The sequence below is a fragment of the Lepidochelys olivacea genome, assembly GCF_965140295.1.
Source record: "Lepidochelys olivacea isolate rLepOli2 genome assembly, chromosome: 8".
Taxonomy (NCBI): Eukaryota; Metazoa; Chordata; order Testudines; family Cheloniidae; genus Lepidochelys; species Lepidochelys olivacea.
In genome coordinates this window covers 2,112,983-2,131,086 of record NC_140418.1, presented here as the reverse complement: position 1 = coordinate 2,131,086, position 18,104 = coordinate 2,112,983, and the positions used below count along the sequence as shown (strand labels likewise).

Here is an 18,104-nt window from a genome sequence, read left to right as displayed (position 1 = left end):
AAAGTTACTCACCCTGAAAGCTGGAGAGGAGCCCCAGAGCAAGGAACACAACGACAGCTTCTGTCTTCAGGGTGGAAGTGGTTCGTGGGTCTGCTGGAGTCTGTTAGCGCTGAGCTCTAAAGATGATCTCTCAGCGCAGCCCAAGGGAGGAGATCTCATATATGTAGACAAGAGGTTGGTTCTCTCTCCACTTGGATTATGAAATCCCTGTCGAAATGGTCACTGACGCTACAAACCAATACAGTGATTGGTCATTCCCAATTCTTAATTCATCATGTCTGGCTGGTCATCTAAGCCAAACGGACATTTGGTGCCCCCTGATTCGTTGGTTGAAACTTTTGCACAAGGAGGATTGCGTGTGCCAACTAACACATAGCAAATGCTTTTCTTATGAACGACACTCGTCATTGTCACATGAGCACAGGTGTTGGCATGAAGAAGAGCAGTTCACCAACCCTAATGTTAACAATCCCACATTACCGGATGCTCGTAAGTAGGGCAAGAATGTGTCTGTATCAAATACTCTTTGGGGACTGCAATAAATATCACGGGGAAAGGTTAAACTGCCCTGACATACATGGGTGAATTCAGCGTAAGCCTTTGTAAATCTTGACGCACCTGCAGAGGAAGGCAGATTAGTTACTTCAGGTGCGTCCAGGGCTCTGCAGGTTGCTGAGAACCGCCACCTTGCGTCCCCGTCACATTCATCTTTGCTGTCCAGCACCAGAAACCAGCATACTCCAGGGTCCATGCGCCCTGTCCCTCGCGCACTGCCAGCCCCTTTACCATTCAAGCCCCTGCCAGTCTGTTGGTAAGAGCAGCTGGGAAATTCGATCTGGGCCAGGAGGGAGGGGAAGTGGCCACGTGGCACCAGCATGCAGCCAGTAGCCCCGTGTCCATATGTTAATGGGCACAGGCAGAGCTCCCTCGGGGCAGCCCCGAACGAAGGCAGCAGAGAGGTCTGCTGGGATCCAGAGGAGCGGGACAAGCGGTGGCTATGCTGCATGGGGCAGGAAGGCAGCACAGACCCCATGCGGCGGGACCTCTCCGCCCCTTGTGCACCACGGAGATCGTGGCTGGGTTCAGCGTACAGGTCTGTGCTGCGGGGATTGGGAGGGGTGCGGGGTCGCTGTGGGCTATGGCACAGTGGGACACCACATGGCCCCAGTGCTGCTGCGGGGGAAGCGGTGGGATGTTCCCTTCTCTGCTCCCAAATGCAGGAGCAGCTGGGAACCGGGTAACTGTCTGGGTGCACCGGGCCCTGCTTCTGTGGAAACTGCAGAAGACATTATATACACAGAGACCATGAAACAATCTCCTGCTATTACCAGCAGGAGAGTGGGGTGGGAGGAGGTATTGTTTCATGGTCTCTGTGTATATAATGTCTTCTGCAGTTTCCACAGTATGCATCCGATGAAGTGAGCTGTAGCTCACGAAAGCTCATGCTCAAATAAATTGGTTAGTCTCTAAGGTGCCACAAGTACTCCTTTTCTTTTTGCGAATACAGACTAACACGGCTGCTACTCTGAAACATCTCAGTCTGAGAATCAAAACCGGGTCCCTGAGTCATGAGAGCATAAAAACAGGCACACTGGTCAGACCAAAGGTCCATCTAGCCCAGTATTCTGTCTGCCAACAGTGGCCAATGCCAGGTGCCCCAGAGGGAATGAACAGAACAGGGAATCATCAAGTGATCCACTCCCTGTCACCATTTCCCAGCTTCTGGCAAACACAGGCTAGGGACACCATCTCTGTACATCCTCCTATCCTCCAGGACCTATCTTCCATGAATTTATCTCATTCTTTTTTGAACCTTGTTATCGTCTTGGCCTTCACAACATTCTCTGGCAAGGAGTTCCACAGGTTGACTGTGTCTTGTGTGAAAAAATACTTCCTTTTGTTTGTTTTAAACCTGCTGCCTATTAATTTCATTTGGTGACCCCTAGTTCTTGTGTTATGAGAAGGAGTATATAACACTTCCTTGTTTACTTTCTCCACGCCAGTTTTGATTTTATAGACCTCTATCATATCCCCCCTTAGTTGTCTTTTTTCCAAGCTGAAAAGTTCCAGTCTCATTAATCCCTCCTCATATGGCAGACGCTCCATACCCCTAATAATTTTTGTTGCCCTTTTCTGAACCTTTTCCAAGTCCAATATATCTTTTTTGAGATGGGGCGACCACATCTGCACGCAGTATTCAAGATGTGGGTGCACCATGGATATATGTAGAGGCAACATGGTATTTTCTGTCTTATTATCTATCCCTTTCCTAATGATTCCCAACCTTCTGTTTGCTGTTTTGACGGCCACTGCACACTGAGTGGATGTTTTCAGAGAACTCTCCACAATGACTCCAAGCTCTCTTTCTTGAGTGGTAACAGCTAATTTAGACCCATCATTTTATATGTATAGCGGGGATGATGTTTTCCAATGTGCATTGCTTTGCATTTATCAACGTTGAATTTCATCTGCCATTTTGTTGCCAAGTCACCCAGTTTTGTGAGATTCTTTTGTAGCTCTTCACAGTCTGCCTGGGATTTAACTATCTTGAGTAGTTTTTGTATCATCTGCAAATTTTGCCACTTCACTGTTTATCCCTTTTTCCAGATCATTTATGAACATGTTGAATAGGACTGGCCCCAGTACAGACCCCTGGGGGACACCACTGTTCACCTCTCTCCATTCTGAAAACTGACTATTTACTCCTACCCTTTGTTTCCTATCTTTTAACCAGTTACCAATCCATGAGAGAACCTTCTCTCTTATCCCATGACTGCTTACTTTGCTTAATAGCCTTTGGCGGGGGACCTTGTCAAAGGTTTTCTGAAAATCTAAGTACACTATATCCACTGGATCCCCCTTGTCCAAATGCTTGTTGACCCCCTCAAAGAGTTCTAGTAGATTGGTGAGGCATGATTTCCCTTTAAAAAACTATGTTGACTCTTCCCAAGAAATTATGTTCATCTCTGTGTCTGACAATTTTGTTCTTTACTATAGTTTCAACCAGTTTGCCAGGTACTGAAGTCAGGCTTACTGGCCTGTAATTGCCAGGGTCACCTCTGGAGCCCTTTTAAAAAATTGGCCCCACATTAACTAACCTCCAGCCATTTGGCACAGAAGCTGATTGACATGATGGGTTAGAGACTACAGTTAGTAGTCCTGCAATTTCACATTTGAGTTCCTTCAAAACTCTTGGTGAATCCCACCTGGTCCTGGTGAGTGATTACTCTTTAATTTATCAATTTGTTCCAAAACCTCCTCTGATGACACCTCAGTCTGGGACAGTTCCTCAGATTTGTCACCTAAAAAGAGTGGCTCAGGTTTAGGAATCTCCCTCAAATCCTCAGCCGTGAAGACTGATGCAAAGAATTCGTTTAGTTTCTCCACAATGGCCTTATCGTCCTTGAGTGCTCCTTTAGCACCTTGATCGTTCAGTTCCCCACTGGTTGTTTAGCAGGCTTCCTGCTTCTGATGTCATTAAAAAAATGTTTGCTATTACTTTTTGAGTCTTTGGCTAGCTGTTCCTCAAATTCTATTTTGGCCTTCCTAATTGTATTTTTATACTTCATTTGCCAGAGGTCATGCTCCTTTCTATTTTCCTCACTAGGATTTAATTTCCACTCTTCGTAGGATGCCTCTTTTGCCTCTCACTGCTTCTCTTACTTTGTTGTTTCGCCATGGCGGCTCTTTTTCGGTTCTCTTACTTTGTTTTTTAATTTGGGGTAGACATTTAAGTTGAGCCTCTATTATGGTGTCTTTAAAAAGTTTCCATGCAGCTTGCAGGGATTTTACTTTTGGTGCTGTACCCTTTAATTTCTGTTTAACTAACCTCCTTGTTTTTGTGTCGTTCCCCTTTCTGAAACTAAATGCTACAGTGTTGGGCTGCTGTGGTGTTTTCCCCGCCACAGGGATGTTAAATTTAAGTATATTATGGTCACTATTACCAAGCGGTCCAGCCATAGTCACCTCTTGGCCCTGATCCTGTGCTCCACTTAGGACTAAATCAAGAATTACCTCTCCTCTTGTGGGTTCCAGGAGTAGCTGCTCCAAGAAGCCGTCATTTAAGGTGTCAAGAAACTTTCTCTCTGCATCCCGTCCTGAGGTGACATGAACCCAGTCAATATGGGATAGTTGAAATCCTCGATTATTATTGAGTTTTTTATTTTAATAGCCTCTCTAATCTCCCTGAGTATTTCACAGTCACTATCACCATCCTGGTCAGGTGGTCGGTAATAGGTCCCTACTGGTATATTCTTATTATTCGAGCATGGAATTACTAGCCAGAGAGATTCTATGGCACAGTTTGGTTCATTTAAGATTTTTACTTCATTGGATTCATTTGATTTCTTTCACATACAGAGCCACTCCCCCACCAGCATGACCTGTTCTGTCCTTCCGATGTATTTTGTACCCTGGTATTACTGTGTCCCAGTGATTATCCTCATTCCACCAGGTTTCTGTGACGCCTGTTATATCAATATCCTCATTGAATACGAGGCGCTCTAGTTCACCCAGCTTATTATTGGTATAGAAGCACTTTTAAAATGTGTCGCTTTTTAGCTGTCTCCCGTTGTATGACGTAATTAAATGAGACTTTTTTTCATTTGACTGTTTCTCATGAGATCCTACCTGTACTTTATCATCTTCCATCCTCTCCTCCTTACTAGGACATAGACAATCCCCATTAGTAGATCCTGCCCTAAGGGATGTCTCTGTCCCAACCACGTGCTCCTCCGCACCTCTCGGCTTTCCCCCAGCCCTTAGTTTTAAAACTGCTCAACGACCTTTTTAATTTTAAGGGGCAGCAATCTGGTTCCAATCTGGTTTAGGTGGAGCCCATCCTTCCTGTATAGACTCCCCCTTTCCCAAGAGTCATTTCGGGCTGCCACTTTATACAAACCTCCCCGTTCTTTGTCTCCGATGTCTCCCTGCCCCCAGACTCTCCCGAGTCACTGGGAGTCCCCCAGGGCAGCCCAGAAGTGAGGCAGCTTCCATGCACGTGAAGAACCAAATGTGGCAGGTTGTTGGTCTGCTGCACAGCGCAGCTCAGACCCCAGTCAGAGGGACTCTGCAGTCCCCTGCGCGCCATGGAGGAGACGGACAGGCTGGGCAGCGTGTGGGTCTCTGGGGGGGTAGTATCGGAAGGATCAAGGGTTTGTTGGTGTGTAGGGTGTGACGCACAGCATGGATCCACATGCCCACACGCCCTTTACACCTCCCACCCCGACAAGTAGCCCCCTGGGCTACCAACCTCCCCATTCTTTGTCTCCGACGTCTCCCTGCCCCCAGACTCTCCCGAGTTCAGGATCCTGACACAAGGAAGAAAGGACAGCAGCAGAATACGGACCCTGGACTTCAGAAAAGCAGACTTTGACTCCCTCAGGGAAGTGATGGGCAAGATCCCCTGGTGACAGAGGATGTGGAAAAAGCTAATGTACTCAATGCTTTTTTTGCCTCTGTCTTCACTAACAAGGTCAGCTCCCAGACTGCTGCGCTGGGCAACACAGCATGGGGAGGAGGTGACCAGCCCTCTGTGCAGAAAGAAGTGGTTCGGGACTATTTAGAAAAGCTGGATGAGCACAAGTCCATGGGGCCAGATGCGCTGCATCCGAGAGTGCTAAAGGAGTTGGCGGATGTGATTGCAGAGCCATTGGCCATTATCTTTGAAAACTCATGGCGATTGGGGGAAGTCCCGGAGGACTGGAAAAAGGCTAATGTAATGCCCATCTTTAAAAAAGGGAAGAAGGAGGATCCTGGGAACTACAGGCCAGTCAGCCTCACCTCAGTCCCTGGAAAAATCATGGAGCAGGTCCTCAAGGAATCAATTCTGGAGCACTTAGAGGAGAGGAAAGTGATCAGGAACAGTCAGCATGGATTCACCAAGGGCAAGTCATGCCTGACTAATCTAATGGCCTTCTATGACGAGATACCTGGCTCTGTGGATGAGGGGAAAGCAGTGGACGTGTTGTTCCTTGACTTTAGCAAAGCTTTTGACACTGTCTCCCACAGTATTCTTGCCAGCAAGTTAAAGTAATATGGGCTGGATGAATGGACTATAAGGGGGATAGAAAGCTGACTAGATTGTCGGGCTCAACGGGTAGTGATCAATGGCTCCATGTCTAGTTGGCAGCCGGTATCAAGTGGAGTGCTCCAAGGGTTGGTCCTGGGGCCGGTTTTGTTCAATATCTTCATAAATGATCTGGAGGATGGTGTGGATTGCACCCTCAGCAAGTTTGCAGATGACTCTAAACTGGGAGGAGAAGTAGATACGGTGGCAGGTAGGGATAGGATACAGAGGGACGTAGACAAATTGGAGGATTGGGCCAAAAGAAATCTGATGAGGTTCAAGAAGGACAAGTGCAGAGTCCTGCACTTAGGACGAAAGAATCCCATGCACCGCTACAGACTAGGGACCGAATGGCTAGGCAGCAGTTCTGCGGAAAAGGACCTAAGGGTTACAGTGGATGAGAAACTGGATATGAGTCAACAGTGTGCCCTTGTTGCCAAGAAGGCCAATGGCATTTTGGGATGTGTACGTAGGGGCATAGCGAGCAGATCGAGGGACGTGATCGTTCCCCTCTATTCGACATTGGTGAGGCCTCATCTGGAGTACTGTGTCCAGTTTTGGGTCCCACACTACAAGAAGGACATGGAAAAATTGGAAAGAGTCCAGCACAGGGCAACAGAAATGATGAGGGGACTGGAACGCATGACTTATGAGGAGAGGCTGAGGGAACTGGGGATGTTTAGTCTACGGAAGAGAAGAATGAGGGGGGATTTGATAGCTGCTTTCAAGTACCTGAAAGGGGGATCCAAAGAGGATGGCTCTAGAGTGTTCTCAATGGTAGCAGATGACAGAGCAAGGAGGAATGCTCTCAAGTTGCAGTGGGGGAGATTTAGGTTGGATATTAGGAAAAACTTTTTCACTGGGAGGGTGGTGAAACACTGGAATGGGTTACCTAAGGAGGTGGTGGAATCTCCTTCCTTAGAAGTTTTTAAGGTCAGGCTTGACAAAGCCCTGGCTGGGATGATTTAATTGGGGCTTGGTCCTGCTTTGAGCAGGGGGTTGGACTAGATGACTTCCTGAGGTCCCTTCCAATTTTGATATTCTATGATTCTATGATTCTATGAGTCACTGGGATGCGGCGCTGGCTTACAGCAAGTATCAGCACGGTCAGAGATCTGTCAGGCTCCCCCAGGGCAGCCCAGAAGTGAGGCAGCTTCCATGCACGTGAAGAACCAAATGTGGAAGGTTGTTGGTCTGCTGCACAGGGCATCAGCGCAGCTCAGACCTCAGTCAGAGGGACTCTGCAATCCCCTGCGCGCCATGGAGGAGACAGACAGGCTGGGCAGCTCGTGGGTCTCTGGGGGGGCAGTATCGGAAGGATCAAGGGTTTGTTGGTGTGTAGGGTGTGACGCACAGCATGGATCCACATGCTCACAAGACCTTTACACCTCCCACCCCGACAAGTAGCCCCCTGGGCCCTATGTCTGGGTTGGGGATCCTGTATCCTCCCATCCCTTGCTGTTCTCCCAGGTCAAGGCCTTTTACGTGGGCTTTGCTCACGGTCTCATGTTGTGGTCCATGGAGAGCACTCAGGCCTGGAAGGGAGTCAGACACAGGGAACGTGTTCGGGGTTTGTGTATTGATTTATCTTGTAGGAAAAGCCATGGCAGGAGGAGATATAATACTTGCCAGTCTGTGGCTCCCTTAAAGCCTGTGACTGTTTACTGCACTTTGTGTTCTCATTAACTCTGGTCTGTAAGCTGGGGAGAGCTTGTGTGAGACACGGGAGAGCAGAGTCCCTCCTTGGAAAGGGGGAAAAAACCCCACAGAGGTCACAAATTCTGCTGAGTTTGCTTTATTGCATAGACAGGTGGGGAGTCAGCGATGCTCTTAGAGGCCTGGAACCGATGGATGAGACGAGAACGTGACTTCTTGCAGGGATCTGCTCATGGGAACCAAATGCTAAAGGTCTTCTCTTTCCTTGTCCTCATTGTGCGACTTGCATTCTCCATAATGCTGAAAGCAAAGACTTCCAAGGTTTTCACTAGAGGGAAAGAGAGAGACACAGAACTCAGTGCTGCAACCTGATGGCCAAAGAGAGCAAAGCATCTGTCAAGGCCCCAGGAGGTCAAATTCACCAGAGCTTATTTGCTGACAGGAAAAATTACACTGAGGAAGTCGACCCAGCCTCTACGAGGTAAAGATATGGGTGCAGGCAGGGCCTTGAATTACCTCACAATTGTATTTTAGTTTTTGTTAGTGGGCCCTTTACTCTGATACTTACTAGACTGCTCCACAAAAGACACATTTGTTTCCATATGTCTTGCCATCAGTGCCACAGACCGGGTTGTACTCTAAGGTGCACATTTCCGGAGGCTTCTTGTACTCACTGCAGAAACCCTACAAGGAACATTAGTATTGCTATTACAGTAATTGTCTGCATTTCAGTAGTGCCCCGATGCCCCCACTCGCCCATGGGGCTGGGCATTCTCTGAATAGAGAGGAAGGGACAATCCCTGGCCCCCAGAGCTCCCAGTACCTAATCCTGTCCCTAGTCTCTACTGATGTTCTGATTAACTGACTTCCCAATTCCCCTCTCGCTGCCAGGAGGAGCCGGGCCCTTCTCCCTGGTGTAAGAGACGTTTCTGAACCCACATCACATGGTGTGTGAGCGAAGGGGCATCTCCGTAGGCATCAGATGCTAATCTGACATTACCCAGGGTACAATCTGGACTGATGAACAGCTGTGTCCCCTCAATCCTCCAACCTGGGGTGCCTTTTACTCTGCTTTGCTATGAAAGCAACCACTCCTGTTCCTACTCACACACAGCTTCCAGCATGTAAATTACTCCGAGCTGTACGGTATGAGTCCTTTGGCAAGCCACTCTTGAATTACACTACAGGGGAAGAGCAGCAAATTTCCAGTCCCAGAGTTTCCCCCAGAAGTGTGCATCTTGTACTGCCCAGCACCCTCCTGGACCATATAAGCTCCTATAAAGTCTGTCATTTTATTAATAGAAAATGAAATGCACAAATCCTATTGTCGCAAATGGAGTTTTCCAAACACTTCAATCCAAACACACTGGTTTAGATAAAACAAGATGCTTAACTACAGAAAGATAGATTTTAAGTGATTACAAGTCAGGAGGCATCAAAGTCAGGATTGGCTACAAGAAAATAAAAGCAAAACACCACTAATGCCTGACTTATCAAGCTAAGTGAATTCAAAGCAAAAGGTCTCTCTCACCAAATGCTTCAGCAGTCTTACTGGCTGTCATTTCCACCAGGACCCCTCCCTCAGTCCACTGTTACTTTCCTTGTCTTTCAGGTGTTGTTGATGTCATGGGCAGAGAGAAAGGGTTTGTCTTTTGAGTTTGTCTTTTGTCTCTGGCTTATGACTGTTTCCCCAGACTGGGGACATGTCTTATACAGTAGAATCTTATAACTTTACATACCATGGTGTCTCACAGACTTAACAGGACAATAATGTTCAGCACATTATGAGTTTTCAAATGATCCCTTACACTGCATACTTTGTACAAAATTTATCACAGTCTTCTTAAAGGGGTGAACGTAGGGATACAGAAGGTCTAAGAGACGCTTCTGAACCAACATCATATAGAATGTGAGTGAAAGAGCATCTCCACAGGCAGCAGATGCTCATAAATAAAAAACCTCATGCTCTTGTCATACCGTCACTTCCTCTGTTCTGTCTCAGTTGCTCCCTGTGTCTCCCCCAGGCCCATCACAGACTGCCCTGTACAATAGTCTATGGAATCCATCACTCTGACCCCATGGCTTACGTCTACTCGGCAGTGAGACACTCCTGGCTAGCTCAGGTCAGCTGACTTAGGCTCGGGCTGTACAATTGCTGTGTAGACATTTGGGCTTGGGCTGGAGCCCGAGCTTTGGTACCCCACGAGGCGGGAGGATCCCAGAGCCCGAACATCTACACCGCAATTTTTAGGCCTGCAGCCCAAGCCCCCTGAGCCCATGTCAGCTCAGCCGGTCCAGCCATGGCCAGGCCCTGGATCTTTTGTTCCAGTGTAGATGTACCCAGGGATTCTCAGCCCCAGAGATTCACTCTCCCCTGGCTCGGGCACGAGGTAGACTCTGCTTCTGCTTTGAGTCATGAGTTCTAGCATGTTTCTAACCCAGAGATCATGGTCCCTGTGATGTTACAAGACAGAGACTGGGGAAAGTGATTATTAATGAACAGGGAGAGTTCGACTTACCTTACCAGCCTGGCCAGCAGCATCTGGAACAAAACATACAGACAGAATGAGACTGTTTCAGATTCTCTCGCCCATCCTGGTGCTGGGGTTATTGATGTCCTGAGTTCTGACCAAGTCTCTCTCTTTACTTTGGTACAGAGCCTTTTCAAATGTTCTGGTATGGGGTTGTGCGACTAGGGATGTCAGTTCTTGTATACCTGTGTTAACTGAATTGACTTCGCAAAGGAGGAACGGAGGAAGGAAGAGGCAAACATTCTTGGGACGTTCCAGAGTGATCCTACTCTAGACAGGTGTCTCCTCTACAGGATCTCACCCTCACCTTTGGGGGAGGCTGGGGAGTTTCCTACTTTTCCAGGAACTTCATGTCGTAGTACATTACAAGCATCCAGAAAGAGAGTTTTACATTTTACTCTAACATCCGTTTGGATGGTGTGACCATAACACTGCACACTCTGCCATGGACCCTGTCTGGTCCGTTCATTGACACTGTCTGAAAAATACCAGACCACTAACGGTTGTGTCTCAGCAGCTATTTTGCAGGATCCAGGATCTCACGGGCATCCATAAAAACCTCAGCAGCTTTTGACTCTCTCTCGCTCCGTATCCGATGAAGTGAGCTGTAGCTCACGAAAGCTTATGCTCAAATAAATTGGTTAGTCTCTAAGGTGCCACAAGTCCTCCTGTTCTTTTTGCGAATACAGATTAACACGGCTGCTGCTCTGAAACCATCATTATTTAAGTGTCTCTTCAGAGTTAAGCCATAGCACAGAATTACATCAACAATTACTCAATTCTAATGGGACGTTTCATTCTGAACAGGTCTGACTCTGTTTGTTAATGAAACTCTATCCAATTGACTAAGATCTCAGCCCCCCAAGTGACGATTATCTGTATTAAGGAGCTATGGATAACGGGATCATCCAGCATTACAAGGTAGGGATTTAACCCCAACAAAGCAAATGTTTGGAGAGGATCTAAATCCTCCGCTTTCTACTTTGGCAATGCCATAGATCTTGTCATGCTAATAAAGTATCGTTGAACTGGATTAATTCAGGGCATAAAGCAACTCCTACGTAATACAAGGTAAGAAGAAATTTTTCCTGTGGGAAGCTTCCCTCAGAACTGCTGAGGGCCTTGTACATCGCTCTAAATACACTGACACAGGCTAGTGTTGGAAACAGAGATTGGGTAGAAGGGTGCCTGGTCTGATCCAGGGTGGGAATTTTTGACTCCTGATGGTAGGGTAAGTAGATAAAAATTGTGAAAAACTGGGGGGAAGGGGAGGGGAAATAGGCACCTATATAAGAAAAAGCCCCCAATATTGGGAGTGTCCCTATAAAGTCGATACATCTGGTCACCCTACCTAATGGCCTCTTTGTGGAGTTTCTTAATAAACAATGACAGGAATTAAAATTATGTAGGCAACTAGATCAAGAATTTTACTGCCAACCAACCCCCTTGTCCCCAACAAAATAATCAGAAAACAACTAGAACCGTGGATGAGAAGAAATTCCAAAAGAAAGGGGATTCCATGGATGTTTGTTTTCTAGGGGCTGTGAATCTTTTGAGCTGCCTCGGTTTCTGGCAGAGTCAGTGAGATCCCAGTCCATAGAGAAGCCCGGGAACAGCCCTTCCGAGCTCTGGGATCCGTGCAGGGAGGTCAGCGCTCCTGGAATCAGCCTGCTGCTCAATGTCCAGGCTGTGCAGCGGCATCTCAGAAATAAACCAGCTGCTCCTGGAATCAGCCACTGTGGGGGTGTGCGAACCCCTTTAGGGATGAGAGTGAGGCTGGCCCCATCTTTTCGGGGATAGGGCAAGGTTCAGCACAGGCTACAGCCAAAGTGACTCACCTGAGTAGAAGCAGCAAAGTGCCAGAGCGAAGAGCAGAACGGCCCCTGTTATCTTCATGGCGGACGTGGCTGTCTGGTCTGCAGTGGGCTCTTGGTGCTCTGCTCCCTCAGTAAATCCCCCACACAGAGCCCCACTATATATAGGGTGTCGGAGAACCCACCTTCATTGTGACTCACCCGAAATACTCACTCACAACTCCGGCAACCGGAAGCAAAGCTCTTAGTGGGAATGCCAAGCTGTGAACAATGTTTCCTCCACAACAAGTTTCCAGGATAAGTTGGAGGAAAAGTCACACCCTTGATTTGGTGAATAATGGAGTAGTTATGTGCGCTGAGTGCTCATCATGGCGCACATGGGCAGCCGAACCTGGACATTCCTGATTGTCAGGACTGTGAGTGTGGAACATATTCGTCACGCTGCACGTTAAAGGCACCGAGCCAAAGCACCTGTGTTACCACCCTCTTCCGGCCAGACTCTGCAGTCGGTCCCCGCAGCAGGGGGAAAGCTGACCATAAGCGACGGTCCTGCTGTCCTGATCTTGCACGTATTCTGCCCGGAGCCGGTGCCTGGCTTAGTTTAGAGGAGCTAGAGGGCAGGTCTAACTCAAATATAAAGAACCTCGTGTTCTTGTGATACCATCCCCTCTCTCGTTCCATCTCTGAGTTGCTCCCGGTGCCTCCCACAGGCCCATCACAGATGGTGTCCTGTCCAATCGTACATGGAATCCATCAGCCTGACCACAGGGATTCGCTCTCCCCTCATTAGGGCCTGGGGTACAGTCTGCTCCCACATTGCCTCATGAGTTCCAGCGTGTTTCTAACCCGGAGGTCCTGGTCTCCATGATGCTACATACCAGAGATTGGGGCAAGTGACAATTCATTCACAGTGAGAGTTCGACTCACCCGATGACCCTGGCCGGCAGCATCTGGAACAAAACACAGACACAAAGGACACAATGTCAGAGAGAAACCAGCTAAAAACAGTCATCTCTGCCTAGGACAACGGAAGCAGATTGCTAACCAGCAACTGGGCCATGGGAAGGAGTCCTGCACCCTCATCCAATTGCTGTGACAAATAGAAACATGGAGAGTAATGCACCCACAGTCTGACCTGAAATCATAGAATCATAGAAAATTAGGGTTGGAAGAGACCTCAGGAGGTCAACTAGTCCAACCCCCGAATAGCATCACTGGGCCTACAATTAATTGCAGGTGCGATTGTTTGTAGTTCCCAGACTGGAGTTTGGTTAAAAGCCCATAATGGCTCCTCAGTAACATCTTCCCAAAGGAAAATGCTGTTTCTGCCATGAGCCACTTCCCTGGCTTAATCCTGACACCCAAACGTCCGTAGCTGGTGCTGAGATGCTTTTTAATAGTCGAGCCCGTGCAGAAGGTTAGAGGGTCAGACACAGAGCTCCGTACAGGCTGCAGCAAAAGTTATTCACCCTGAAAGCTGGAGAGGAGCCCCAGAGCAAGGAACACAACGACAGCTGCTGTCTTCAGGGTAGAAGTGGTTCGTGGGTCTGCTGGAGTCTGTTAGCGCTGAGCTCTGCAGATGATCTCTCAGTGTAGCCCAAGGGAGGAGATCTCATATATGTAGACAAGAGGTTGGTTCTCTCTCCACTTGGATTATGAAATCCCTGTCGAAATGGTCACTGACGCTACAAACCAATATAGTGATTGGTCATTCCCGATTCCTAATTCATCACGTCTGGCTGGTCATCTAAGCCAAACGGACATTTGGTGCCCCCTGATTCGTTGGTTGAAACTTTTGCAAAAGGAGGATTGTGTGTGCCAACTAACACATAACAAATGCTTTTCTTATGAAAGACACTCGTTATTGTCACATGAGCACAGGTGTTGGCATGAAGAAGAGCAGTTCACCAACCCTAATGTTAACAATCCCACATTACCGGATGCTCGTAAGTAGGGCAAGAATGTGTCTGTATCAAATACTCTTTGGGGACTGCAATAAATATCATGGGGAAAGGTTAAACTGCCCTGACATACATGGGTGAATTCAGCGTAAGCCTTTGTAAATCTTGACGCACCTGCAGAGGAAGGCAGATTAGTTACTTCAGGTGCGTCCGGGGCTCTGCAGGTTGCTGAGAACCGCCACCTTGCGTCCCCGTCACATTCATCTTTGCTGTCCAGCACCAGAAACCAGCATACTCCAGGGTCCGTGCGCCCTGTCCCTCGCGCACTGCCAGCCCCTTTACCATTCAAGCCCCTGCCAGTCTGTTGGTAAGAGCAGCTGGGAAATTCGATCTGGGCCAGGAGGGAGGGGAAGTGGCCACGTGGCACCAGCGTGCAGCCAGTAGCCCCGTGTCCATATGTTAATGGGCACAGGCAGAGCTCCCTCGGGGCAGCCCCGAACGAAGGCAGCAGAGAGGTCTGCTGGGATCCAGAGGAGCGGGACAAGCGGTGGCTATGCTGCATGGGGCAGGAAGGCAGCACAGACCCCACGCGGCGGGACCCCTCCGCCCCTTGTGCACCACGGAGATCGTGGCTGGGTTCAGCGTACAGGTCTCTGCAGTGGGGATCGGGAGGGGTGCGGGGTCGCTGTGGGCTATGGCACAGTGGGACACCACATGGCCCCAGTGCTGCTGCGGGGGAAGCGGTGGGATGTTCCCTTCTCTGCTCCCAAATGCAGGAGCAGCTGGGAACTGGGTAACTGTCTGGGTGCACCAGGCCCTGCTTCTGTGGAAACTGCAGAAGACATTATATACACAGAGACCATGAAACAATCTCCTGCTATTACCAGCAGGAGAGTGGGGTGGGAGGAGGTATTGTTTCATGGTCTCTGTGTACATAATGTCTTCTGCAGTTTCCACAGTATGCATCCGATGAAGTGAGCTGTAGCTCACGAAAGCTCATGCTCAAATAAATTGGTTAGTCTCTAAGGTGCCACAAGTCCTCCTTTTCTTTTTGCGAATACAGACTAACACGGCTGTTACTCTGAAACATCTCAGTCTGAGAATCAAAACCGGGTCCCTGAGTCATGAGAGCATAAGAACAGGCACACTGGTCAGACCAAAGGTCCATCTAGCCCAGTATTCTGTCTGCCAACAGTGGCCAATGCCAGGTGCCCCAGAGGGAATGAACAGAACAGGGAATCATCAAGTGATCCACTCCCTGTCACCATTTCCCAGCTTCTGGCAAACACAGGCTAGGGACACCATCTCTGTACATCCTCCTATCCTCCAGGACCTATCTTCCATGAATTTATCTCATTCTTTTTTGAACCTTGTTATCGTCTTGGCCTTCACAACATTCTCTGGCAAGGAGTTCCACAGGTTGACTGTGTCTTGTGTGAAAAAATACTTCCTTTTGTTTGTTTTAAACCTGCTGCCTATTAATTTCATTTGGTGACCCCTAGTTCTTGTGTTATGAGAAGGAGTATATAACACTTCCTTATTTACTTTCTCCACGCCAGTTTTGATTTTATAGACCTCTATCATATCCCCCCTTAGTTGTCTTTTTTCCAAGCTGAAAAGTTCCAGTCTCATTAATCCCTCCTCATATGGCAGACGCTCCATACCCCTAATAATTTTTGTTGCCCTTTTCTGAACCTTTTCCAAGTCCAATATATCTTTTTTGAGATGGGGTGACCACATCTGCACGCAGTATTCAAGATGTGGGTGCACCATGGATATATGTAGAGGCAACATGGTATTTTCTCTCTTATTATCTATCCCTTTCCTAATGATTCCCAACCTTCTGTTTGCTGTTTTGACGGCCACTGCACACTGAGTGGATGTTTTCAGAGAACTCTCCACAATGACTCCAAGCTCTCTTTCTTGAGTGGTAACAGCTAATTGAGACCCATCGTTTTATATGTATAGCGGGGATGATGTTTTCCAATGTGCATTGCTTTGCATTTATCAACGTTGAATTTCATCTGCCATTTTGTTGCCAAGTCACCCAGTTTTGTGAGATTCTTTTGTAGCTCTTCACAGTCTGCCTGGGATTTAACTATCTTGAGTAGTTTTTGTATCATCTGCAAATTTTGCCACTTCACTGTTTATCCCGTTTTCCAGATCATTTATGAACATGTTGAATAGGACTGGCCCCAGTACAGACCCCTGGGGGACACCACTGTTCACCTCTCTCCATTCTGAAAACTGACTATTTACTCCTACCCTTTGTTTCCTATCTTTTAACCAGTTACCAATCCATGAGAGAACCTTCTCTCTTATCCCATGACTGCTTACTTTGCTTAATAGCCTTTGGTGAGGGACCTTGTCAAAGGTTTTCTGACAATCTAAGTACACTATATCCACTGGATCCCCCTTGTCCAAATGCTTGTTGACCCCCTCAAAGAGTTCTAGTAGATTGGTGAGGCATGATTTCCCTTTAAAAAACTATGTTGACTCTTCCCAAGAAATTATGTTCATCTCTGTGTCTGACAATTTTGTTCTTTACTATAGTTTCAACCAGTTTGCCAGGTACTGAAGTCAGGCTTACTGGCCTGTAATTGCCAGGGTCACCTCTGGAGCCCTTTTAAAAAATTGGCCCCACATTAACTAACCTCCAGCCATTTGGCACAGAAGCTGATTGACATGATGGGTTAGAGACTACAGTTAGTAGTCCTGCAATTTCACATTTGAGTTCCTTCAAAACTCTTGGTGAATCCCACCTGGTCCTGGTGAGTGATTACTCTTTAATTTATCAATTTGTTCCAAAACCTCCTCTGATGACACCTCAGTCTGGGACAGTTCCTCAGATTTGTCACCTAAAAAGAGTGGCTCAGGTTTAGGAATCTCCCTCAAATCCTCAGCCGTGAAGGCTGATGCAAAGAATTTGTTTAGTTTCTCCTTTATGGCCTTATCGTCCTTGAGTGCTCCTTTAGCACCTTGATCGTTCAGTTCCCCACTGGTTGTTTAGCAGGCTTCCTGCTTCTGATGTCATTAAAAAAATGTTTGCTATTACTTTTTGAGTCTTTGGCTAGCTGTTCCTCAAATTCTATTTTGGCCTTCCTAATTGTATTTTTATACTTCATTTGCCAGAGTTCATGCTCCTTTCTATTTTCCTCACTAGGATTTAATTTCCACTCTTCGTAGGATGCCTCTTTTGCCTCTCACTGCTTCTCTTACTTTGTTGTTTCGCCATGGCGGCTCTTTTTCGGTTCTCTTACTTTGTTTTTTAATTTGGGGTAGACATTTAAGTTGAGCCTCTATTATGGTGTCTTTAAAAAGTTTCCATGCAGCTTGCAGGGATTTTACTTTTGGTGCTGTACCCTTTAATTTCTGTTTAACTAACCTCCTCGTTTTTGTGTCGTTCCCCTTTCTGAAACTAAATGCTACAGTGTTGGGCTGCTGTGGTGTTTTCCCCGCTACAGGGATGTTAAATTTAAGTATATTATGGTCACTACTACCAAGCGGTCCAGCCATAGTCACCTCTTGGACCTGATCCTGTGCTCCACTTAGAACTAAATCAAGAATTACCTCTCCTCTTGTGGGTTCCAGGAGTAGCTGCTCCAAGAAGCCGTCATTTAAGGTGTCAAGAAACTTTCTCTCTGCATCCCGTCCCGAGGTGACATGAACCCAGTCAATATGGGATAGTTGAAATCCTCGATTATTATTGAGTTTTTTATTTTAATAGCCTCTCTAATCTCCCTGAGTATTTCCCAGTCACTATCACCATCCTGGTCAGGTGGTCGGTAATATATCCCTACTGGTATATTCTTATTATTCGAGCATGGAATTACTAGCCAGAGAGATTCTATGGCACAGTTTGGTTCATTTAAGATTTTTACTTCATTGGATTCATTTGATTTCTTTCACATACAGTGCCACTCCCCCACCAGCATGACCTGTTCTGTCCTTCCGATGTATTTTGTACCCTGGTATTACTGTGTCCCAGTGATTATCCTCATTCCACCAGGTTTCTGTGATGCCCGTTATATCAATATCCTCATTTAATATGAGGCGCTCTAGTTCACCCAGCTTATTATTGGTATAGAAGCACTTTTAAAATATGTCGCTTTTTAGCTGTCTCCCGTTGCATGAC

At 47.3% G+C, this 18,104-nt stretch overlaps 1 protein-coding gene across 1 annotated transcript; it reads right to left on the bottom strand.

Moving 5' to 3' along the window:
• Positions 1-7,846: 7,846 nt before the first annotated feature.
• LOC311524608 (ovomucoid-like) lies at positions 7,847-12,217 on the bottom strand. The gene is made up of 4 exons (XM_084635867.1): positions 12,093-12,217; positions 10,243-10,265; positions 8,292-8,407; positions 7,847-8,051 (listed from the first exon to the last, which is right to left on the bottom strand). The coding sequence occupies exons 1-4, from the start codon at positions 12,148-12,150 to the stop codon at positions 7,970-7,972; spliced, it is 279 nt and encodes a 92-aa protein (XP_084491993.1). The 5' UTR covers positions 12,151-12,217; the 3' UTR covers positions 7,847-7,969.
• Positions 12,218-18,104: the final 5,887 nt, after the last annotated feature.